Raw genomic sequence first — 24,341 nt, 5'->3', positions numbered from 1 at the left:
GACGGGCCTGGACATGTACTGGCTTAAGCAGGGGGACACGTCTGGCACTGCAGGTTTTGAGTCCCTGGCGGTGTAGTGTGTTACTGATGGTAGGCTTTGTTACTTTGGTCCCAGCTCTCTGCAGGTCATTCACTAGGTTCCCCTGTGTCGTTCTGGGATTTTTGCTCGCCGTTGTTGTGATCATTTTGACCCCACGGGGTGAGATCTTGCGTGGAACCCCAGATCGAGGGAGATTATCAGTTGTCTTGTATGTCTTCCATTTCCTAATAATTGATCCAAAAGTTGATTTCTTCAAACCAAGCTACTTACCTATTGCAGATTCAGTCTTCCCAGCCTGGTGCAGGTCTACAATTTTGTTTCTGGTGTCCTTTGACAGCTCTTTGGTCTTGGCCATAGTGGAGTTTGGAGTGTGACTGTTTGAGGTTGTGGACAGGTGTCTTTTATACTGATAACAAGTTCAAACAGGTGCCATTAATACAGGTAACGAGTGGAGGACAGAGGAGCCTCTTAAAGAAGAAGTTACAGGTCTGTGAGAGCCAGAAATCTTGCTTGTTTGTAGGTGACCAAATACTTATTTTCCACCATAATTTGCAAATAAATTAATAAAAAATCCAACAATGTGATTTTCTGGATTTTTTTTCTCATTTTGTCTGTCATAGTTGAAGTGTACCTATGATGAACATTACAGGCCTCTCTCATCTTTTTAAGTGGGAGAACTTGCACAATTGGTGGCTGACTAAATACATTTTTGCCCCACTGTGTATACACTGCTCAAAAAAATAAAGGGAACACTTAAACAACATAATGTAACTCCAAGTCAATCACACTTCTGTGAAATCAAACTGTCCATTTAGGAAGCAACACTGATTGACAATACATTTCACATGCTGTTGTGCAAATGGAATAGACAACAGGTGGAAATTATAGGCAATTAGCAAGACACCCCCAATAAAGGAGTGGTTCTGCAGGTGGGGACCACAGACCACTTCTCAGTTCCTATGCTTCCTGGCTGATGTTTTGGTCACTTTTGAATGCTGGCGGTGCATTCACTCTAGTGGTAGCATGGGACGGAGTCTACAACCCACACAAGTGGCTCAGGTAGTGCAGCTCATCCAGGATGGGACATCAATGCGAGCTGTGGCAAGAAGGTTTGCTGTGTCTGTCAGCGTAGTGTCCAGAGCATGGAGGCGCTACCAGGAGACAGGCCAGTACATCAGGAGACGTGGAGGAGGCCGTAGGAGGGCAACAACCCAGCAGCAGGACCACTACCTCTGCCTTTGTGCAAGGAGGAGCACTGCCAGAGCCCTGCAAAATTACCTCCAGCAGGCCACAAACGTGCATGTGTCTGCACAAACGGTCAGAAACAGACTCCATGAGGGTGGTATGAGGGCCCGATGTCCACAGGTGGGGGTTGTGCTTACAACCGAACACCGTGCAGGACGTTTGGCATTTGCCAGAGAACACCAAGATTGGCAAATTCGCCACTGGCGCCCTGTGCTCTTCACAGATGAAAGCAGGTTCACACTGAGCACGTGACAGACGTGACAGAGTCTGGAGACGCCGTGGAGAACGTTCTGCTGCCTGCAACATCCTCCAGCATGACCGGTTTGGCGGTGGGTCAGTCATGGTGTGGGGTGGCATTTCTTTGGGGGGCCGCACAGCCCTCCATGTGCTCGCCAGAGGCAGCCTGACTGCCATTAGGTACCGAGATGAGATCCTCAGACCCCTTGTGAGACCATATGCTGGTGCGGTTGACCCTGGGTTCCTCCTAATGCAAGACAATGCTAGACCTCATGTGGCTGAAGTGTGTCAGCAGTTCCTGCAAGAGGAAGGCATTGATGCTATGGACTGGCCCGCCCGTTCCCCAGACTTGAATCCAATTGAGCAGATCTGGGACATCATGTCTCGCTCCATCCACCAACGCCACGTTGCACCACAGACTGTCCAGGAGTTGGCGGATGCTTTAGTCCAGGTTTGGGAGGAGATCCCTCAGGAGACCATCCGTCACCTCATCAGGAGCATGCCCAGGCGTTGTAGGGAGTTCATACAGGCACGTGGAGGCCACACACACTACTGAGCCTCATTTTGACTTGTTTTAAGGACATTACATCAAAGTTGGATCAGCCTGTAGTGTGGTTTTCCACTTTAATTTTGAGTGTGACTCCAAATCCAGACCTCCATGGGTTGATACATTTGATTTCCATTGATAATTTTTGTGTGATTTTGTTGTCAGCACATTCAACTATGTAAAGAAAAAAGTATTTAATAAGAATATTTCATTCATTCAGATCTAGGATGTGTTATTTTAGTGTTCCCTTTATTCTTTTGAGCAGTGTATGAACTGGGAACAGCGTCCAAGATGTCCAACCTTTGTTTTCAACGTGATCTTACTCACGCTCGCATACGCCATTTTCGTGGTGGTTGCCATCTGCCTTACAGAGCCTGACAACGCCTGCGCACTAGCCCTCAGTCCCTCTGGAGAAGCACTGGAGCAGGGTAAGCAGAGGCGACATCATTCACATCATCCACAAACATGACAGACATTGGGTTAATATATCTTCGGACAGAAAAAAAATAATAAAATTGGCATCGAAGACAATTACTTGAATAATTCAATGGACTAGTGTGATATAACGAGAAGTTTTATTTCACCTTTATTTAACCAGGTAGGCTAGTTGAGAACAAGTTTTCATTTGCAACTGCGACCTGGCCAAGATAAAGCGTAGCAATTCGACACAATACAACAACAACAGAGTTACACAGGGAATAAACGAAACATACATAAAATGGAGCACACAAAACAAATAAAAGTATCCCTGTATGCACCTGGAATTAGACAACATAACATGTGTGAACCACCGTTCCAAATAGAAAGAAATGTAAAAACAGAAGTGGTACATAAAGGGAATGGTGGTGGACACATCTCCAACCTGCTGGTGCTACAGGAGGACGGTATTTATAGCAGCTCCAGTATGCAGCAATAGAAGTTCAAGTAATGCTACTGTAGTGATGGAGGGAGAGGAGTGGGACCGACCAGTGCAGTTTAAAGCACACTTGACAAAAGCTATATCACCAGTATCGTTGTTCATAACTATCCTGTTATTTCTGAGCCATAAAAGTCCAGACCTCTAGGTAGATGTCAAACAAGCCTACAGGGATGCTACAGCGGGGCTACTACTGTATGGGTCTCTGACATACATCCCAGTGTCTCCATCCTGCCTTTGAACAATAAATAGGTAGCTGGGTTAGCACACAAGTTAACTAACATTGTACTGTTAACTAGCAGGCATGAAATAGATAGCAAAGTTCGTTTCCGTAACATAACGATGACGGCATGCATCTATATCACAAGTTCCTGGGCGGACAGTTGGCATGAGTCAGAAAAGGGCGACGTCTTCACTATGACATGAGTAACACATTAGGTACAACATACTTTTGGCTAAAGTTAGTCAGTATAAAAGACAGCTAACCAGCTAACTTAGCTAGCTAAAATACACTAGTATGGGAAGCTTATAGCACAACATGCTAGCGGACTTTCAGAAGACAAATACACATCCATAAACGCTATACTGTACTAGTTGTAAACCGTGATGGAATGTATAAACACATATCAAGAATCTGGAAATAATACAGATTGGTAACGTTAGAGAACTCCTCTTTCAATGTTTTTCTCATCTTAAGTTTACTTGAAGGAATCAAATCAGTGGGCTTCTATATAAAACATTCGTTTTTCTAAATATATTAGGCTTTACGAAAAGCTTTATGGCTTTTGGGACAGAGAAAATCAAACTATACCATTTTCCTACTTTGAAAAAAAAACTTCACAGAAGTCATTTGCATTTTCTGCAAACACAACAGGTGAAAAAAAAACAAAGTGTAAACAAATGCTTAATTTCAAAACGTGTGAAATTAAGAAAGACAGGCACTTTATTCACCTGTTCATGGCAGAAAAGACACGCTGAAAAATCACGTGTAAAAATGTACATACACCAAGCGATTAGAAGTTTTGACTGTTGGACTTTATTTAAGACGCTGTGCCGCCGTTCTGAACGCATGCGCAGTTAGGGACACATTTCCTGCGTCTGAACTGACCACGCTGTCGCCCCTCCCACCTCCATATCCGGAACTTTGACTTTGTTTGACTTCCGGCCTGTCGAGATGAGTCGCTTATTCAGGGAGGGATGTTTCTTAATATGGATGAAAATGTTAAAATTAGTCAATTACATTTACCAAATGCTAATGCTACAGCAAGGCGTTTGTGAGATAAATGGATGAAGAAATTTAAAACAACTTTTTCCACATTGCATTACAACTACAAAGCTGACGCTGGATTGTTAAATTAGTTTATTTTCATTGAAATAGCATGGCTTGTTAGCTAGCTAGCCATAGTCTTTTGTCTAGACTCTAGCCTGTAACTAATGGTTGTTACGTTGTGGAACAGAGCAATAGTTATTTGTACTTGTCATTTGGTTGAGACTAACGTTAGTTAGAAAATAATTGTTTACTTTGTGTATATTTGTTGTGTAATTGGTTGGCTTTGCTAGTTAGCAAGCTGAGATTGATTTGCTCAAATTGGCTAACTTAGCTATTGGCTAATGTTTTAAGAGAACAGGCTAGCTCCCTGCAGAATCTAGAGTAGGGAATGTGGAATAAGATATGTCTGGTGCAGTGCCCAGACGAGGTGAGAGCAAACTGCTACAGAGAGTAGTTATATTTAAAGGTTGAACCAATGCAATAAGTATTTTATTGACTTGCTAAATGAGCTGCTTTTCCTGCAAAATGTCTATCTGATAAAGTTGTTAGTTCAAATTATTGTTCTTCTTTTGCAACAACATCATAATCAAGTACTCAAGCATCCGCAGACCAGCGAGGAGGAGGAACGTGTATAGAACATGAATTACTAACTCGTTATATCAGAGACATTTTATTGGCTTGCTAAATTAGCTGCTTTTCCTGCAAAATGTCTATCTGATAAAGTTGTTAGTTCAAATTATTGTTCTTCTTTTGCAACGTTACAGCCACAACATCATAATCAAGTACTCAAGCATCCGCAGACCAGCGAGGAGGAGGAACGTGTATAGAACATGAATTACTAACTCGTTATATCAGAGACATTTTATTGGCTTGCTAAATGAGCTGCTTTTCCTGAAAATGTGTATTTGATAAAGCTACACTCTTAGAAGACAATGTGCTATCTAGAATTTAGAAATAACTTTTTGAAGAACTCTTGTTGGTTCCAAATAGAACCCTTTTGATTCCAAGTATAATCATTTTAGGTTCCATGTAGAACCCTTTCCACAGATGGTTCTACATTTTTTTAAATTTATTTTTTATTTCACCTTTATTTAACCAGGTAGGCAAGTTGAGAACAAGTTCTCATTTACAATTGCGACCTGGAATGAAACCCAAAAATGGTTCTACCTGGAACCAAAAAGGGTTATACTATGGGGACAGCTGAAGAACCCTTTTTTTTCTAAGTGTATCTAGTTGTTGTTCTATTGCAATGTCCATGTTACAGCCACAAGTTGATGATCAGGTAGTCAAGCACCTGAAGATCAGCAGGGAGGAGAAAAGCCTGCTATGGATGAGCAAGATAGAACAATAACAACTAGCTATATCAGATAAACATGTTCAGGAAAAGCAGGGAGGGAGCGAGCTAGTAGTCGTAACATTATTATGTGAAACCGCACATGCTCATAATCTGTATCTGTGTTATATTTAAGCAATAAAGCACCTCGGGTTTGTGGTATATGAACAATATACCACGGCTAAGGGCTGTTCTTATGCACGATGCAATGCAAAGTGCCTGGATACAGCCCTTAGCCCTGCTATATTGGCCATATACCACAAACCCCTGAGGTGCCTTATTGCTATTAAAAACTGTTTACAAACGTAATTACAACAGTAAACAAGTAATATTGACTCATACCTGTGGTATACGGTCTGATATATATATACCATGGCTTGCTACAGTATCTGTCTCATGTTGTACTGATCATCAACACGAACAAGACCATGAATTCTGTTGAATTGTCAACTGGTCTAAATTCTTATTAGGAAGATGTTGCTGTTCAGAATGACATGTGTATGTATGACTGTTGGATGTTCACAGGAATCTCCAAATGCCATGTTGAACGATGGAACGACGGAACGACGAAGGAGGCGGAGGAAAACAGACAGCTTCTTTCTCCCACATCTTCACCGAGTCATACAATGTTTACTTCATGAACAACTGTCACATCAGAAATAAATACATTATTTTAGTTTATTCTGGGTTTTTTTTTTATGCTGGAAGTGAGTCATTTAGCAGGTCTATAGTGTAATGTATTGTTTTGGAACATTTATTATGTAACTATTCAGTCAAAACTAACTTATTATTTTATGTTTGTTAAAATGTTTTGTACTGTTACTTTTTACATGCTGATACAGTGTCATTAGTTTTGAGCTAGACTATGATTGGGGAAATGTCTACTACCTTTTTTTTTAAATGTGGTTGATGAATGAAAATAGCATGTTTTTGAATAGTTTTGTTGCTACTGTCTGGTGAGGAAGTGAGCAATATGGAATACATTGGAGGAGGAAGGGAGATATAATGAGCTATTTTCAAAACATTGGATTACCAACTTGAGTGGTGCCGTCTCAGTTTGCATCACATTTTCACATGGACATATATATATATACACTGAACAAAAATATAAATGCAACATGTAAAGTGTTGGTCTCATGTTTCAAGAGCTGAAATAAAAGATCCCAGACATTTTCCATATGCACGAGAATTTCACCTTTATTTAACCAGGTGGCCTAGTTGAGAACGAATTCTCATTTGCAACTGCGACCTGGCCAAGATAAAGCGTAGCAATTCGACACACACAACAACACAGAGTTACACATGGAGTAAAACAAACATACAGTCAATAATACAGTAGAAGGGAGTTAAGGCAATAAATAGGCCATGGTGGTGGAAGTAATTACAATATAGCAATTTAACACTGGAATGGTAAATGTGCAAGTAAAGATACTGGGGTGCAAAGGAGCAAGATAAATAAATAAACACTGTATGGGGATGAGGTAGATAGATGGGCTGTTTACAGATGGGTTATGTACAGGTGCAGTGAAGAAGCTTATTTATCTGAAATGTTGTGAACCCTGGTCCTTCCTCCGCTGCCTCAATAACAGTTTATATTTTCCCTTTTTGAAAACATTTGAATTCAGCCTTTGTGGTTTGGAAAGTATAGTGACTATTATTGATTCAATTTATTTATCAAACAAATGGGGGTTTGGAAAAGTTGGTACTTTTCGCAAAACAATCCCCTCTGGTGGATGGAAAAGTGTCATCATTTTTTTTTTTTATATCCTTGATATTTAGCTTGAAACTTCAGACAAGGAAAAATGATGGATAGCTAATTAAAATTTTAAAAAATACCTCTATGAATTATGAATATACATAAATGCTTAAAAAAAAATCACAAAATGCGACGTTAGCTACCAAATATAAAATGTTAGGCAATTATTCAAAAACAACTACAAAAACGCAATTCCTTACCCAACAGGCTGTACAGGTGTAATGAACGAGTGTAAAAATGACCATAACAAGCGTTCTAATCACCTGTAAACACACATTGAACAGGTTTAATGAACGAGTGTAAAAATGACCCTAACAAGTGTTCAAATCACCTGTAAACACACACTGAACAGGTGAAAAAAAAATCACGTGTACAGAAAATGACATTTGATACTTGAAAAAAGCAAGTGTAAAAATGATAATAACAAGACGTGTTCCGGGTAAGACGTTTTGAACCTCTTGGCCTTCCATACGTCATGCTCGCTTATAAAGATCAGATAACTCTTAACACGTGCTTTCATATCTGGCTGGCTCAGTTCCAGAATGAATCCACTATAACGCTGTGCTCGGATTGAAGTGACTTGTTAATAAGCGAAACTGACACAGTTTCTGTCTGCTTTCTTCCATCAATAGCTGGGGACTCGTAAAATGCGGTTGAAAGGCATATTTTTACTCCTGTCTTTAGGAGCGTTCACATCTTATTATGTTTACCAGCCCATTCCAGACGAGATAGAGGAGAGATGGAAACTCATGTTGACCGACTGCTTCTTCAGAAGTCTCAGCCACCTGGTAAAAATACTTTGAGTTGATTAACGATGACCTATTACATTCGTTTTTGATTCAGAACACATTAGGCTGGTTTATTCTGTTGTGTTTTTAATATTGTAATTTTACTATCAAAGAGGAATCATACTTAAAGTTACGCTTCTCCGATGTGCGTGGGAGTCATGCGTAAAACTCATACATTTTTACATAACTCAATACTGTTTTTTTATGATGTTTGACTGGAATGAAATTGTTTTTGGCCAGTCCTTTGACACGGTACACAGCCTAGTTAGTAGCGTAGTAAATGGATTCCGCTGAGGTTGTTGGGTACATGCAGACATGCTGAATGACAGTCACACCAGATTATATTAGACGGTAATCCAGCTATTGTAGTCCTGCTCACCTGTTCTAATTATAGATCCTAATAAAGAAAATCGATGCTTTATGAACGGAGGAACCAGAGATGTTTATCGATTATAGATAATATGTAATTCGACATTGTTCAAAGTATGTATTTCAAATTATAATATATTATACAGAGAGAAATGTTTAAATTAGACTGAATTCCCCCCTGACTAGATTTCTTAGTATTATTATTATTTGGAGAAAATAATTCTCAATATCTCCATTGAACCGGGTCCAGATAAAAGTGTTGTCCAGAAGAATCAACTGCAATATTCTCTGCAAATTAACATACAGTATAAATAGGTTATCAAACAGACAATAATTCACTCTGTTCCAGTTGAGTGAAACAAATACATTTTGATTGAGGATCAAGGGGTGAACTTCTCCTGGTATTCAGTGAGCGATTTGTATGAATTTTTTACAATTGAATTATCCACGGTCATGCCTGTCTCTGTCCTAGAGCAAGGAAGGAGCCTTTACTGACATGTTTAGCTGGTGCATGGCACGCAAAGACATTAAATAACAACAGGACTGTAGATCCCCTCTGGTGGACAGCTTGGTTCATCTGGTGGACAGCTTGGTTCATCTGGTGGACAGCTTGGTTCTTCTGGTGGACAGCTTGGTTCTTCTGGTGGACAGCTTGGGGCCTTCTGGTGGACAGCTTGGGGCCTTCTGGTGGACAGCTTGGGGCCTTCTGGTGGACAGCTTGGGGCCTTCTGGTGGACAGCTTGGGCCCTTCTGGTGGACAGCTTGGGCCCTTCTGGTGGACAGCTTGGGCCCTTCTGGTGGACAGCTTGGGCCCTTCTGGTGGACAGCTTGGGCCCTTCTGGTGGACAGCTTGGGCCCTTCTGGTGGACAGCTTGGGCCCTTCTGGTGGACAGCTTGGGGCCTTCTGGTGGACAGCTGGGGCCTTCTGGTGGACAGCTGGGGCCTTCTGGTGGACAGCTGGGGCCTTGACTGTAGATCCCCTCTGAAGCTCACACGAATCAGGGGAAAGCCCTTTACTCCCCTACTTGTTCCTCTTGTTTGATTGCAGTTCATGAACATCTGATTACCTCAGATTTGAAACTAAGATGAATTTATCTTTATCCATATCTTTTTATCCATATTTCTCTCTTCCTCCTTCTCTTCCTCCCCCTCTTTCTCTCTCCCTATGTTTTTTGTCCTCCCTCACAACATCCCTTCTGAATGCCTTTATTCATTCTCTTCCCCTGGTCTCTTCCCCTGGTCTCTTCCCCTGGTCTCTTCCCCTGGTCTCTTCCCCTGGTCTCTTCCCCTGGTCTCTTCCCCTGGTCTCTTCCCCTGGTCTCTTCCCCTGGTCTCCTTCTGGTCTCTTCCCCTGGTCTCCTTCTGGTCTCTTCCCCTGGTCTCCTTCTGGTCTCTTCCCCTGGTCTCCTTCTGGTCTCTTCCCCTGGTCTCCTTCTGGTCTCTTCCCCTGGTCTCCTTCTGGTCTCTTCCCCTGGTCTCCTTCTGGTCTCTTCCCCTGGTCTCCTTCTGGTCTCTTCCCCTGGTCTCCTTCTGGTCTCTTTCCCTGGTCTCCTGGTCTCGTTCCCTGGTCTCCTTCTGGTCTCGTCTCTCTTCTCCCACGTCTCTCTGCTTTTCATCTCTCTCTACCTCTCTGCTCCAACATGCCTCTTCGTCTCTCTCTGCAGGCAGACTTCAGTGAGCTGCTGGGGTTGAAGGACTACATGGGGGTGATGATGTTCATCACGTTCGCTGAGCGGGTGGTGCCCGTGTCAGACCAACGTGTGCACGTTACGGAGGAGCTGTTTGATGAGGTGGAGGTGGTGGTGTACCAGCCCAAACTGCAGGGCGGCGACACTGAGCTGAGGAGAGCAGTCATATACCTGCACGGAGGAGGATGGTGCCTGGGCAGCGCCAGTGAGTAGCGGATTTACATGTGTATTTGTGATCACAGGTTGTGTCGATCAAGGGAGGAAATGAAAGGTGAATTGAATGGCAAAAGGATGTTGGAATCCAGCCAGCATAATGTAATGTCGTAGAGGTTCAGTGGGCTGAATGTCGGCACTGGGAATCGAGCCAAGAAAGAACCAGAGGCCCCAGCGATATGGGGGAGGGGAATGGGCAGGGAATATGCCAATGAAATACTGTCGTTTTCACTATAGTAAAAAAAAGTAGTGTTTTTACGGATATTACTGTAGTATTTACTATAGTATTCTACTGTATACTACAACATTCTATAGTAAGTACGAGACATGATTGAGCGATACAACAGTGTGTAGTGTGGTGTACACCGGTGTGTAGTGTAAAAGTGTGTAGTGTACACCAGTGTGTAGTGTAGTGTAAAAGTGTGTAGTGTACACCAGTGTGTTGTGTAGTGTAAAAGTGTGTAGTGTACACCAGTGTGTTGTGTAGTGTAAAAGTGTGTAGTGTACACCAGTGTGTAGTGTAGTGTAGTGTAAAAGTGTGTAGTATACAAGTGTGTAGTGTAGTGTACACCAGTGTAGAGTGTAGTGTACATTAGTGTGTAGTGTACACCAGTGTGTAGTGTAGTGTACAACAGTGTAGTGTGTAGTGTACAACAGTGTAGTGTGTAGTGTACAACAGTGTGTTGTGTAGTGTGTAGTGTACAACAGTGTGTTGTGTAGTGTACAACAGTGTGTTGTGTAGTGTACAACAGTGTGTTGTGTAGTGTACAACAGTGTGTTGTGTAGTGTACAACAGTGTGTTGTGTAGTGTACAACAGTGTGTTGTGTAGTGTGTAGTGTACAACAGTGTGTAGAGTGTAGTGTACAACAGTGTGTAGAGTGTAGTGTACAACAGTGTTGTGTAGTGTGTAGTGTACAACAGTGTTGTGTAGTGTGTAGTGTACAACATGGTTGTGTAGTGTGTAGTGTACAACAGTGTAGTGTGTAGTGTGTAGTGTACAACAGTGTGTTGTATAGTGTAGTGTACACCAGTGTGTAGTGTACACCAGTGTGTAGTGTAGTGTGTAGTGTACAACAGTGTGTTGTGTAGTGTGTTGTGTAGTGTGTAGTGTACAACAGTGTGTAGTGTAGTGTGTAGTGTACAACAGTGTTGTGTAGTGTGTAGTGTACAACATGGTTGTGTAGTGTGTAGTGTACAACAGTGTAGTGTGTAGTGTGTAGTGTACAACAGTGTAGTGTGTAGTGTGTAGTGTACAACAGTGTAGTGTGTAGTGTACAACAGTGTGTTGTGTAGTGTGTAGTGTACAACAGTGTGTAGTGTGTAGTGTACAACAGTGTTGTGTAGTGTGTAGTGTACAACAGTGTGTAGTGTGTAGTGTACAACAGTGTAGTGTGTAGTGTGTAGTGTACAACAGTGTAGTGTGTAGTGTACAACAGTGTGTTGTATAGTGTAGTGTACACCAGTGTGTAGTGTACACCAGTGTGTAGTGTACACCAGTGTGTAGTGTACACCAGTGTGTAGTGTACACCAGTGTGTAGTGTACACCAGTGTGTTGTGTAGTGTGTAGTGTACAACAGTGTGTTGTGTAGTGTGTAGTGTACAACAGTGTGTTGTGTAGTGTGTAGTGTACAACAGTGTGTTGTAGAGGTCGACCGATTATGATTTTAACGGCGATGCGGATTAATCTACTGTATTATTTAATTTTTGTATATTTATAATAATGACAATTACAACAATACTGAATGCACAATGAACACTATTTTAACTTAATATAATACATAAATAAAATCTGTTTAGTCTCGGATAAATAACGAAACGTTCAATTTGGTTTAAATAATGCAAAAACAAAGTGTTGGAGAAGAAAGTAAAAGTGCAATATGTGCCATTTAAAGAAAGCTAACGTTTCAGTTTCTTGCTCAGAACATGAGAACATATGAAAGCTGGTGGTTCAATATTCCCAGTTAAGAAGTTTTAGGTTGTAGTTATTCTAGGAATTATGACGCGTCGACTATTTCTCTCTATACCATCTGTATTTCATATACAGTTAAACTCAGAAGTTTACATACACCTTAGCCGAATACATTTAACAGTTTCTGACATTTAATCCTAGTAAAAAAAGTCCCTGTTTTAGATCAGTTAGTATCACCACTTTATTTTAAGAATGTGAAATGTCAGAATAATAGTAGAATGATTTATTTCAGCTTTTATTTCTTTCATCACATTCCCCAGTGGGTCAGAAGTTTACATACATTCAATTAGTATTTGGTAGCATTGCCTTTTTAAATAGTTTAACTTGGGTCAAATGTTTTGGGTAGCCTTCCACAAGCTTCCCAAAATAAGTTGGGTGAATTTTGGCCCACTCCAATTAACAGGCAACGCAGGACAAGCTAGTTAACCTTGTAATCAACCATGTGTAGTTAACTAGTGATTATGTGAAGATTGATTGTTTTTTATAAGATAAGTTTATTGCTAGCTAGCAACTTACCTTGGCTCCTTGCTGCACTCGCGTAACAGGTCAGCCTGTCACGCAGTCTACTCACGGAATGCAATGTAATCGGCCATAATCGGTGTCCAAAAATGCCGATTTACCGATTGTTATGAACTTTAAATCGCCCCTAATTAATCGGCCATGCCGGTCCACCTTTAGTGTATGGTATTCTACAGTTTACTATAGAATTAATTTACACTCTGTTCACCCTCCACGTCCCCTGAAGAACATTATGTTTAAGCTGTTCAGCACAGAGACCGTGGTGACCCTCCTGGTAACCAAAGGCAATCATTTGACTAGTGTTATGTTGTGCCTGGAATCTGCTGTGTGTTTGTTACTTTCCAGGACTACAAGAGTATTGAGAATGAGATGCTCAACATACTATTGAGTACGTTGCAGCTGTTGATGATATAATATGATATTAGATCTAGTCTCTGATGGCTCTCTGCTCTCCTCTCTGTGTGCAGGAATGGGACCATATGACCTCCTGGCTAGGCAGATGGTCATGGATCTTAACTCTGTGGTCGTGTCTGTAGAGTGAGTATATCTTTGCTGTGTATCTGACATACAGCCGGTGTTATGATATACATCTTATCTAACAGGCTGCTGTGAAAGCTCAGATAGGCCCACGATAAACATCTGCTTGTTTATACTTGGTAAAATTGTGAAAAGGCAGCTCTCGTTTGATTTGGAAGACATAAATACACACACTACCTTTCGCCATCTCTCTACTTCTCTCTCTTTCATGCCCTCTCCGCTGTGTCTCGCTCTCCTCTCTCAGCTTCGCTCGCGCCCCTCTTCGGGCTCGCGCCCCTCTTCGGGCTGGTACACCTCGCTTCGCTCCCCGTCGTTCCGCTCCCCTCGCTCCCCGTCGTTCCGCTCCCCTCGCTCCCCGTCGTTCCGCTCCCCGTCGTTCCGCTCCCCGTCGTTCCGCTCCCCGTCGTTCCGCTCCCCTCGCTCCGCTCCCCCTCGCTCCGCTCCCCCTCGCTCCGCTTCCCGTGCTCTCTCCCCTCTCGCTCTCTCCCTCCCTCGCTCCGCTCCCCTCGCTCTCGGTCTTGTTACCAGTAATAGTAATAAGCAGCTGGTTGAGAGAGTGAATTGGCTCTCCCTTAATCACAATATTGGATTCCTTCCCGCTAAATTCCTGTGGGTGTGTACAGTAGTACTAAGGGTGAGAGCGAGATAGTGTGTGTGCAGTCTGCCAGCCAAATTCCTGTCAACATTCCAATGCTAAAATGTTTTATTCTCTAAACTGCTTCATGTGTTCATGGGCTGAAGTATGACTTTATTATACAGTATCATTATGACTTGTCTTTTATCTCCACACCATCTAATGAAAAGCAATGCTCTTGTATCAGCTAGCCTTTGGTCCTACACAGCAGATAGAACAACCTCCTCATCCTGTATAATCTAATGTCCATTGCTCGTGTTTCTCGGCCCAAGCAAGTCTCTTCTTATTGGTGTCTTTTCAGTAGTGGTTTCTTTGCAGCAGTTTGACAATGAAGGCCTGATTCACACAGTCTCCTCTGAACAGTTGATGTTGAGATCTGTTACTTGAACTCTGAAGCATTTATTTGGGCTGCAATTTCTGAGGCTGGTAACTCTAATGAACTTATCCTCTGCAGCAGAGGTAACTCTGGGTCTTCCTTTCCTGTGGCGGTCCTCATGAGAGCCAGTTTCATCACAGAGCTTGATGGCTTTTGCAACTGCACTTGAAGAAACTTTAAAAGTTCTTGGAAGTTTTCCAAATTGTCTGACCTTCATGTCTTAAAGTAATGATGGACTGTCATTTATCTGCGTATTTGAGTTGTTCTTGCCATAATATGGACTTGGTCTTTTACCAAATAGACCATCTTCTGTATACCACCCCTACCTAGTCACAACACAACTGATTGGCTCAAACGCATTAAGAAGGAAATAAATTACCAATTTCCCTTTCAACATGGCACACCTGTTAATTTAGATGCATTCCATCTACCTCATGAAGCTGGTTGAGAGAATGCCAAGTGTGTGCAAAGCTGTCATCAAGGCAAAGGGTGGCTACTTTGAAGAATTTCAAATATGAAATATATTTTGATTTGTTAAACACTTTTTTATGGTTACTACATGATTCCATATGTGTTATTTCATAGTTTTTATTATTCTACAATGTAGAAAATAATAGAAATAAACCCCTGAATGAGCAGGTGTTCGACACTACTTTTGACCGGTAGTGTACCTCAGCTGGTACACAAACGTGTTTCCCAGGTGAGATGACCTGAATTCTATCTAACCCCTGTTTCTTCTCAGGTACCGCCTGGCCCCCGAGCACCATTTCCCCGTCCCCTATGAGGACGTGTACCGGGCGGTGAAGCACTTCCTCCAGAGCGGGGTCCTGGCCCAGTACTCTGTAGACCCAGGACGCATCGCTGTATCTGGGGACAGCGCCGGGGGAAACCTGGCTGCTGCCGTGTCCCAGCAGGTTAGCTGTGTGTGTGTGTTAAAAAAGCAGTATTATCTATCCACTGTTTTGATCGTAAATAGGTGAGATTAGGAGGAACCATCCAAGGCTGCAGTACAGTACAGACCACTAGTTCTAATGGTCCTGTGTGTGTGTGTGTGTGTGTGTGTGTGTGTGTGTGTGTGTGTGTGTGTGTGTGTGTGTGTGGGGTGTGTGTCCAGCTGCAGCAGGATCCAGAACAGCAGTTGCAGCTGAAGGTCCAGGCCCTGCTCTACCCTGTGCTGCAGGCTCTGGACCTCAATACCCCGTCCTACCAGCAGAACCAGAACATGCCTATCCTGCCCCGTACCCTAATGGTGCGCTTCTGGAGCGAGTACTTCACCAGCGACAAGACCTTCTTCAGGGCCATGATGACCAACACTCACAACAGCCCAGATTCCGCTGCTCTGCTCAAATTCGTCAACTGGAGTGCCTTCCTGCCAGAGTCCTACCGGGGCAAGTACAACTACAGCGCTCCGGTCGTGGCGTTGTCGGTGGGAGGGGTGGGGTCGGACGGGCCATCGCGCTCCATCGCTGACCCCCGGGCCTCGCCCCTGCTGGTCCCGGATGCCGTTCTACGCTCGCTACCCAAGGCCTACGTTCTGACGTGTGAGTACGACGTGCTGAGGGACGACGGGGTGATGTATGCCGCGCGCCTGCGTCGCGCCGGAGTCGAGGTGACTCACGAACACTACGCCGGAGGTTTCCACGGCGCCCTCATGTTCACCATGTGGCCAACCGACTTCCTGATTGGACGCACGATGACGGAGAACTTAATCAGATGGCTGCAGCATAACTTGTAGAAAACAGAAAAATTAGTTATGGTGTTTCAATGTTCATTCCTGTTTCCCATAGCAACCCTGCACCCCTTATGTGCTACTGTACTTTACGTTTTGTCTCTTTTGTTGTTTTTACTCATCTTTTGTTATTCTTTTTTTTAAACAAACTAAAGCACTGTCTGTTTGTAAATCTAAAGGGCACCTACTAAGGGTTTTTGCACTCTGATACTACATCCCCACAACAGTACCAGATGCCAGTCAAAAACTGGTTAGCCTGGATTTTCCAATCACCAAGGAAACCAATGAGGCAGAACATGAGGCAGACGCAACTGATGCCAGATACAAGACGTTTGATGAAGCCAAGTGTTGTACATTTCACGTTGGACATCTGGTTCTGCAGCTGAATTCACTATAATAGCCCGAGTGTTCTATTAGCAGAGTCCCTACGGTCACAGGGAGAAAGACGAGGACGAATCGTAGTTTGGTGTAGTCTTTTAGAATTGAGTGGGTATGGATATATTGTTTGTCGAGGACCAGTCCAGATTACTAGGGAGGAACATTGTTGTCTTCTCGAGTTCTTCTCATCCCCTAAATGCCTGTTAGGCTCAGTGATCATGTGAGGTGTACTGAGCCTGTTGTCTTCCCACCTTTCTGTCTCAAACTGCCTGCCCTGTGACATGGAAGGACCAACATGAGAGAAAAGGGGAAGGACAAGGGGTTAAGGAACCCACCCCCCTACAGCATGTCAGGCTAGAGGTATTTTTGTAGTCTGAGCATGTAGCTGTTATTGAGGTTGAACAGAACTGCAGTTGAAAGTAGTAGCTCAGAGCTGCAGGTCTCCCTATCGGTTCCCCAGCTGACACTCCTCCTGTAACAGAAAAATATTTTTTTGGGGGAAACGAAGCTCCGTGTTCTTTATCATGGGATGAATCAGACTTGATGACTTGCACATATAATATAGACTTCTAATCTGAGATACTATTTTGTTTTGCTTCAGTATTCACCTTACACATCCTTGTAAATATCACGACTGTCATGTGTAGTGTTTTTGTTTTTCATGTGAAATACAGAGAATTGAATACGTGCATAATAAAATGACCTCACCTGATGGTCTGCTTCCCATTCTATCTCCATAGACAAACATTGGCAGTAGAATGGCCTGTACTGAAGAGCTCAGTTACTTTCAATATGGCACCTTTTTTGAATGAGTTAAAAACCAAACTAGTTGTTTGTAAGAGACAGCGAGAGGTATGGAGAGAGGAAGCAAAAGCCAAGAAAAATACACAACGTTACTTTATAAGGACTGAATTCTAACATAATTCTGCCAAGCTTGATACAGCTTCAATTAGCACTGACGTGTCAAGTGAGAGGTGTCAAAGCCCATTAGCCCAACAATGGCAGGAGAGTGTCAGTCTACTCCAACCAAATGGAGAGGCCTTAGAAGCTGCCTCCTGCTGTTCAGGGGTAATTAAAATACAGTACCCTGTGTATGTAAAGAATGATAAGGCAAGAAAAGATTACAAAATGAAGCTCCTTATGGAAAATCAAGAGACCCTTTTTGCTGACTTTCACAAAAATGGGAACATCAGCAACCTTCCACACAAACCATCCCCTGGCATGGCACATTGCTATATTAGCACACTACCCCTTTGTTACGAGAGGGGGGGGGGGTGTTAAAACTTCTTGATACACGCATCCCTTTAGCGGGATCATTTTCATCAACACCCGCTGAATTGCAGCGCGCCAAATTAAATTACAAAAAATATTGAATTTTCATGAAGTCACAAGTGCTATATAGCAAAACACAGTTTAGCTTGTTAATCCACCTGGCGTGTCAGATTTCAATACAGCTTTTCGCCGAAAGGATACCAAGCGTTTATGTAAGAACATCTCTCTCAGTAGACAAAATATTACAAACACTAGCAGCCAAGTAGATTGGTCATGAAAGTCAGAAAAGCAATAGATTAAATCGCTTACCTTTGATGATCTTCGGATGTTTGCACTCACGAGACTCCCAGTTACAGAAATGTTCCTTTTGTTCTATAAAGATTATTTTTATATCCAAAATACCTCCATTTGTTTGGCGTGTAATGTTCAGAAATCCACAGGCTCGAGCAGTCACGACATCGCAGACAAAAACATGTCAAACGTTTTTTATAATCAATCCTCAGGTTGTTTTTAAAATATATAATCGATAATATATCAACCGGGACTGTCGCTTTTTCAATTGGAGAGGGAGAGACAATGGCTGCCCCACTCTGTTGCGCAAGCAAAACTCGAACACCAAGCTCTCCACTGACCCGATATCTTTCTCGCTCATTTTTCAAAATAAAAGCCTGAAACTATGTCTATGTCTATAGGAAAAGGAATCTGGTTGATATCCCTTTAAATGGAGGCTAGGCATCCAATGGAACAGAGAACTTTCAGGAAAAACAGCACTTCCTGGTTTAATTTTCTTCAGGTTTTCGCCTGCAATTTCAGTTCTGTTATACTCAGACAATATTTTGACAGGTTGGAAACTTTAGAGTGTTTTCTATCCTAATCTGTCAATTATATGCATATTCTAGCTTCTGATCCTGAGAAATAGGCAGGTTCAAATGGGTATGTTTTTTTTTTGTTAGCCAAAAATGAAAATCCTGCCCCCTACACTCAAGAAGTTAAATGAACAAGGGGTGGAAACTCAGGATACTTGACAACGAGGACTCTGAGTCAGCTAATATACATCTCTATACGTCTGGAACAGTAAAGGTACAGGGTAACCCCAAACAGTTTCAGCTGGACTTTCACCTAATCAAAAAATTAGCCCAGCAGGAGAAGCTCTCCCTTGAGAAAGATACCCCCACCCCGAGCGGGTCAGACCAGACCTCTTCATTACATAACCCCACAGACGAGCCACCCCCAGCAGAAAGTCAACCTCCCAGCACAGAGTACTACCCTCTCATTGAAATGAAGGATACATTTACCCAGCTGGAGGTAAGGCAGGTGGAGCTGGAACAGCAGATGATTACACTCCAGTCAGCACAGACCCAGACAACAGTCCAGCACAACAACACCCCCTTAACCAGACCCAGAGAACTGGAGGTGGAGAGAGACATATCTACACTCTGGACTGTGGTGAGACAACTTCAACAGGAGAAAGAGCAGCAGCAGGAGCAGAACAGAGCACTAGAGGAGAGGATCAGACTGCTGGTGGAGAGGTTGAGGGGGATTGCGTGTGACAGAGAACAACCCACTAGAGAGTTGGCCACCCCCGCAGAGAAGGCAGCAGAACAGCTCACAAGTGCAATATAAGAAAACACAGTTTAGCCTTTTGTTAATCCACCTGTCGTGTCAGATTTTGAAATTATGTTTTACAGCGAAAGCAATCCAAGCGTTTGTGTAAGTTTATCGATTGTATGATAAAACATTAATGAAGCTGCCAGTTGAGTACTTGCGAGGTGTCTGTTTCTCAAAGTAGACACTCTAATGTACTTGTCCTCGTTCTCAGTTGTGCACCGGGGCCTCCCACTCCTCTTTCTATTCTGGTTAGAGCCAGTTTGCATTGTTCTGTGAAGGGAGTAGGTTCCAGCTACAATAGTCATTTACAACAATAACAACACTGTATTTCTGATCAATTTGATGTTATTTTAATGGACAAAAAAATATTTTTTTTCTTTAAAAATGTCTAAGTGACCCCATACTGTATATACTAGGTGTGTCAGAGGAAGGCCCAAAAAATTGTCAAATACTCCAGTCACCCTAGTTTTTTGGCAAGCGGTATCGGAGCGTCAAGTCTAGGACCAAAAGACTCCTTTAACAGTAGGAAAACAACTGTTCCCTTCCCCTTTTTTATTTTATTGTTGACGTTGTGACCAGAGTGAACCATGACCTGATGGTGAACTATGACCTTGAGGAGTTGACCAAGAAGATGGTGGAAGGTCCACTGAGACAACCTTCAGGGCCAAGGAGACTTGTGATATACAGCAGACAGTGTGGGATAGGCCAACGGTTTTCAAACCTCTCCTCGGGACCCCCAGATGTTTCACAGTTTTGTTGTATCCCTGAACTGGCTCACCTGATTACTAATATCCCTGAACTAGCTCACCTGATTACTAATATCCCTGGACTAGCTCACCTGATTACTAATATCCCTGAACTGGCTCACTTGATTACTAATATCCCTGAACTGGCTCACCTGATTACTAATATACTAATATTCCTGGACCAGCTCAACTGATTACTAATATCCCTGGACTAGCTCACCTGATTACTAATATCCCTGGACTAGCTCACCTGATTACTAATATCCCTGGACTAGCTCACCTGATTACTAATATCCCTGAACTAGCTCACCTGATTACTAATATCCCTGGACTAGCTCACCTGATTACTAATATCCCTGGACTAGCTCACCTGATTACTAATATCCCTGGACTAGCTCACCTGATTACTAATATCCCTGGACTAGCTCACCTGATTACTAATATCCCTGGACTAGCTCACCTGATTACTAATCAAGGTCGTGATAATTAGTTGACAAGTTGAATCAGGTGTGGTACAGTAGCTCAGGAATAGTTAAAATGCATGGAACGACCGAGTGTCCCTGAGGAGAGGTTTTGAAAAGCCCCCACTGGGTTAGGAGATGAAGTCCACGTCAGTGCCCATAGTTCTAACATGACAGAGAGGATACCTGGTGGGTTGCGTCTCACTCTCCATTCAATGGCTTTGATCATAGATCTGCACTGCTAGACCATCACAGCCACAACCGACACACTAACGGAACTCAACAACACCACAGGAGTTCATCCTTCCAACCTTCTGTAGATGGAAAATTATTATTATTTTAAGCAAAATTTTGATCAGACACGTTGTTGTGAATGAAGATTATTATTATTTTTTTTTTTTTTGCGGCACTGAGGGAGTATTTTGGTACGGTTCTGTAACAGGCGGTTGTGTTGGCAGGGCTGAGTGTGAATGTGTCAAGGGGTCAGCACACATTCACAGAACATCATTGGTGCATTGAGATGGGCCAAGTGGCGATGTGTCATTTTTTTTTCATGCATCTAGAATTTATTTGAATTTAAAGATTAACCACAGCATACATTCAAATCAATCCAATACTCCACTATAACAGTACAAACGACGAGCCAAAATAATGTTTCTCAATCTTCTAAACTTAAGCTTTTCTTTTCTTGTTGTTTGTGAAGAGCATTTGCTTTCCAGCAACACTGTGAAAAGTATTAACAAAATTGAATTGCATTGAAAAGTCATCATCACTGCACCGTCGTTTAGGCTGCATGGTCTCTGATGGGGAAATAGGAGCTGGAGTAAAATAAGGAGCTGGAAATAAGGAGCTGGAGTAAAATAAGGAGCTGGAGTAAAATAAGGAGCTGGAGTAAAATAAGGAGCTGGAAATAAGGAGCTGGAAATAAGGAGCTGGAGTAAAATAAGGAGCTGGAGTAAAATAAGGAGCTGGAGTGAAATAAGGAGCTGGAGTAAAATAAGGAGCTGGAAATAAGGAGCTGGAGTAAAATAAGGAGCTGGAGTAAAATAAGGAGCTGGAAATAAGGAGCTGGAGTAAAATAAGGAGCTGAAAATAAGGAGCTGGAGTAAAATAAGGAGCTGGAGTAAAATATGGACCTGGAAATATGGAGCTGGAAATAAGGAGCTGAAAATAAGGAGCTGGAAATATGGACCTGGAAATAAGGAGCTGGAAATAAGGAGCTGGAAATAAGGAGCTGAAGCCGGAAAGCTGGTAGATTTATATTACTGCTGTGGGAGAGAGAGAGATGGTTTATATTTCTGCTCTTTTATTAGCTTTCCAGAGATGATATGCCCCTCAAAACAGACAGAAGTGGAGAGATGAAAGAAACAGAGAGATGAAAGACTCAATAAGAGTGTGTGTGTGTTTGTGTACACACTCACACACACACACACAATCACACAAACACACACAAACAGACGTTATTAACGTTGCACTTGAAAACACTCGTAATCTAAAGCCTGTCTCGGACCACTGGTAGAACCATAATTGACCATAATTCTATCCTACTTAACAGCAAAAATTAAAGCAGGAAGCTCCAGTGAAGAGATCAATAAAAAAACTGGTCAGATGAAGCAGATGCTAAACTACAGGACTGTTTGACAGCACTGACTGGAATATGTTTCGAGATTCCTCCGATGGTATTGAGGAGTACACCACATCAGTCATTGGCTTCATCAATAAGTGCCTCGATGACTTCGTCCCCACAGTGACCCCAACCAGAAGCCATGGATTACAGACAACATCAGCACTGGGCTAAAAGCTAGAGCTGCCGCTTTCAGGGAGTGGGACTCTAACTCGGAAGCTTATAAGAAATCCCTCTATGCCCTCCTACGAACCATCAAAAAGGCATAACGTCAATACAAGACTAAGATCTAATCGTACTACACCGGCTCTGACGCTCGTCGGATGTGGCAGGGCTTGCAATCCATTACAGACTACAAAGGGAAGCACAGCAGGGAGCTGCCCAGTGACACAAACCTACCAGACAAGCTTAATAACTTATATGCTCGCTTCGAGGCAAGCAACACTGAAACATGCATAAGAGCACCAGCTGTTCTGGACGACTGTGTGATCACGCTCTCCACAGCCGATGTGAGTAAGACATTTAAACAGGTCAACATTCTCAAGGCCGCAGGGCCAGACGGATTACCAGGACGTGCACTGCGAGCATGCGCTGACCAACTGGCAAGTGTCTTCACTGACATTTTCAACCTCTCCCTGTCCGAGTCTGTAATACCAACATGAATTAAGCAGACCACCATAGTGCTTGTGCCCAAGAACACTAAGGTAACCTGCCTAAACAACTACCGACCCATAGCACCCTGGTCTGTAGCCATGAAGTGCTTCGTATGGCTGGTCATGGCTCACATCAACGCCATTATCCCAGACACCCTAGACCCACTCCAATGTGTATACTGCCCGAACAGGTCCACAGATGATCATTCTCTATTGCACTCTACACTGCCCTTTCCCACCTGGACAAAAGGAACACCTATGTAGGACCCTGGAACTAAACACCTCCCTCTGTAATTGGATCCTGGACTTCCTGATGGGCTGCCCCCAGGTGGTAAGGGTAGGTAACAACGCATCTGCCACGCTGATCCTCGACACAAGGGCCCCTCAGGGATGCGTGCTCAGTCCACTCCTGTACTCCTTGTTCACTCATGACTGCACGGCCAGGCACGACTCCAACACCATCATTAAGTTTGCCGGTGACACAACTGTGGTTGGCCTGATCAACGACGAGACAGCCTATAGGGAGGAGGTCAGAGACCTGGCCGTGTGGCGCCAGGACAACAACCTCTCCTTCAACGTGATCAAGACAAATGAGATGATTGTAGACGACAGGAAAAAGAGGACCGAGGACGCCCCCATTCTCATTGACGGGGCTGCAGTGGAGCAGGTTGAGAGCTTCAAGTTCCTTGGTGTCCACATCACCAATGAACTAACATAGTCCAAGCACACCAAGACAGTCGTGAGGAGTGCAAGACAAAACCTATTCCCCCTCAGGAGACTGAAAAGATTTGGCATGGATCCTCAGATCCTCAAAAGGTTCTACAGCTGCACCATCGAGAGCATCCTGACCGGTTGCATCACTGCCTGGTACAGCAATTGCTCAGCCTTTGACCGCAAGGCACTACAGAGGGTAGTGCGAACAGCCCAGTACATCACTGGGGCCAAGCTCCCTGCCATCCAGGACCTCTATACCAGGCGGTGTCAGAGGAAGGCCCTAAAAAGTATACTCTCGCTATTGTTATTTTACTGCTGCTCTTTAATTACTTGTTACTTTTATTTCTTATTGTTTTCCGTATTATTATTTTTTAAACTGCATAGTTGGATAGCTCGTAAGTAAGCATTTCACTTTAACACCTGTTGTATTCGACACATGTGACTAATACAATTTGATTTGAACAGCTAAGTGCTTCGTTAGAAGGTTTTTTGCCCTTCTGAGTACTTTTTATGCACAGGAGATCTCTCCTAAACGTAGAATCACATTCCGTATCTACGTGACCGCCGATAACTTCAGAATTGTTACAAACAAAAGCAAAAGGCTAAAAATAGGCTTTAAATGGAAACCGAGATGACTGCATTAAAAGAGAAATAGCCTACCTACAATATAGGCCTATATAAATTAACTGTAAATGATATTGAAAACCAATTTCACGTTC

At 43.0% G+C, this 24,341-nt stretch overlaps 1 protein-coding gene across 2 annotated transcripts; it reads left to right on the top strand.

The window, feature by feature from the left end:
* The first annotated feature begins 4,182 nt into the window (after window positions 1-4,182).
* Window positions 4,183-17,256, top strand: LOC110503426 (deacylase AADAC-like). Of its 2 annotated transcripts, XM_090219176.1 has the most exons (6): window positions 4,183-4,252; window positions 8,028-8,131; window positions 10,165-10,393; window positions 13,358-13,427; window positions 15,180-15,351; window positions 15,552-17,256. In XM_090219176.1, the coding sequence occupies exons 1-6, from the start codon at window positions 4,198-4,200 to the stop codon at window positions 16,170-16,172; spliced, it is 1,251 nt and encodes a 416-aa protein (XP_090075302.1). In that variant the 5' UTR covers window positions 4,183-4,197; the 3' UTR covers window positions 16,173-17,256. The 2 variants fall into 2 exon arrangements, with proteins under 2 accessions (XP_090075302.1, XP_036817767.1); XM_036961872.2 differs by lacking the exon at window positions 4,183-4,252 and having other exon boundaries at window positions 7,748-8,131.
* Window positions 17,257-24,341: the final 7,085 nt, after the last annotated feature.

The sequence above is a fragment of the Oncorhynchus mykiss genome, chromosome 24, assembly GCF_057628025.1.
Source record: "Oncorhynchus mykiss isolate SJ-2025 chromosome 24, ASM5762802v1, whole genome shotgun sequence".
Lineage (NCBI taxonomy): Eukaryota > Metazoa > Chordata > Actinopteri > Salmoniformes > Salmonidae > Oncorhynchus > Oncorhynchus mykiss.
This window is presented reverse-complemented; position numbering and strand designations above follow the sequence as displayed.

Excerpts from the sequence above, each read along its gene's own strand:
- LOC110503426 (XM_090219176.1), top strand. The coding sequence starts at position 4,198 with ATGAAAATGTTAAAATTAGTCAATTACATTTACCAAATGCTAATGCTA. Across the intron at positions 4,253-8,027 it reads AATGCTAATGCTACAGCAAG|GAGCGTTCACATCTTATTAT; the intron begins GCGTTTGTGAGA and ends TCCTGTCTTTAG. Across the intron at positions 13,428-15,179 it reads TCTGTGGTCGTGTCTGTAGA|GTACCGCCTGGCCCCCGAGC; the intron begins GTGAGTATATCT and ends GTTTCTTCTCAG.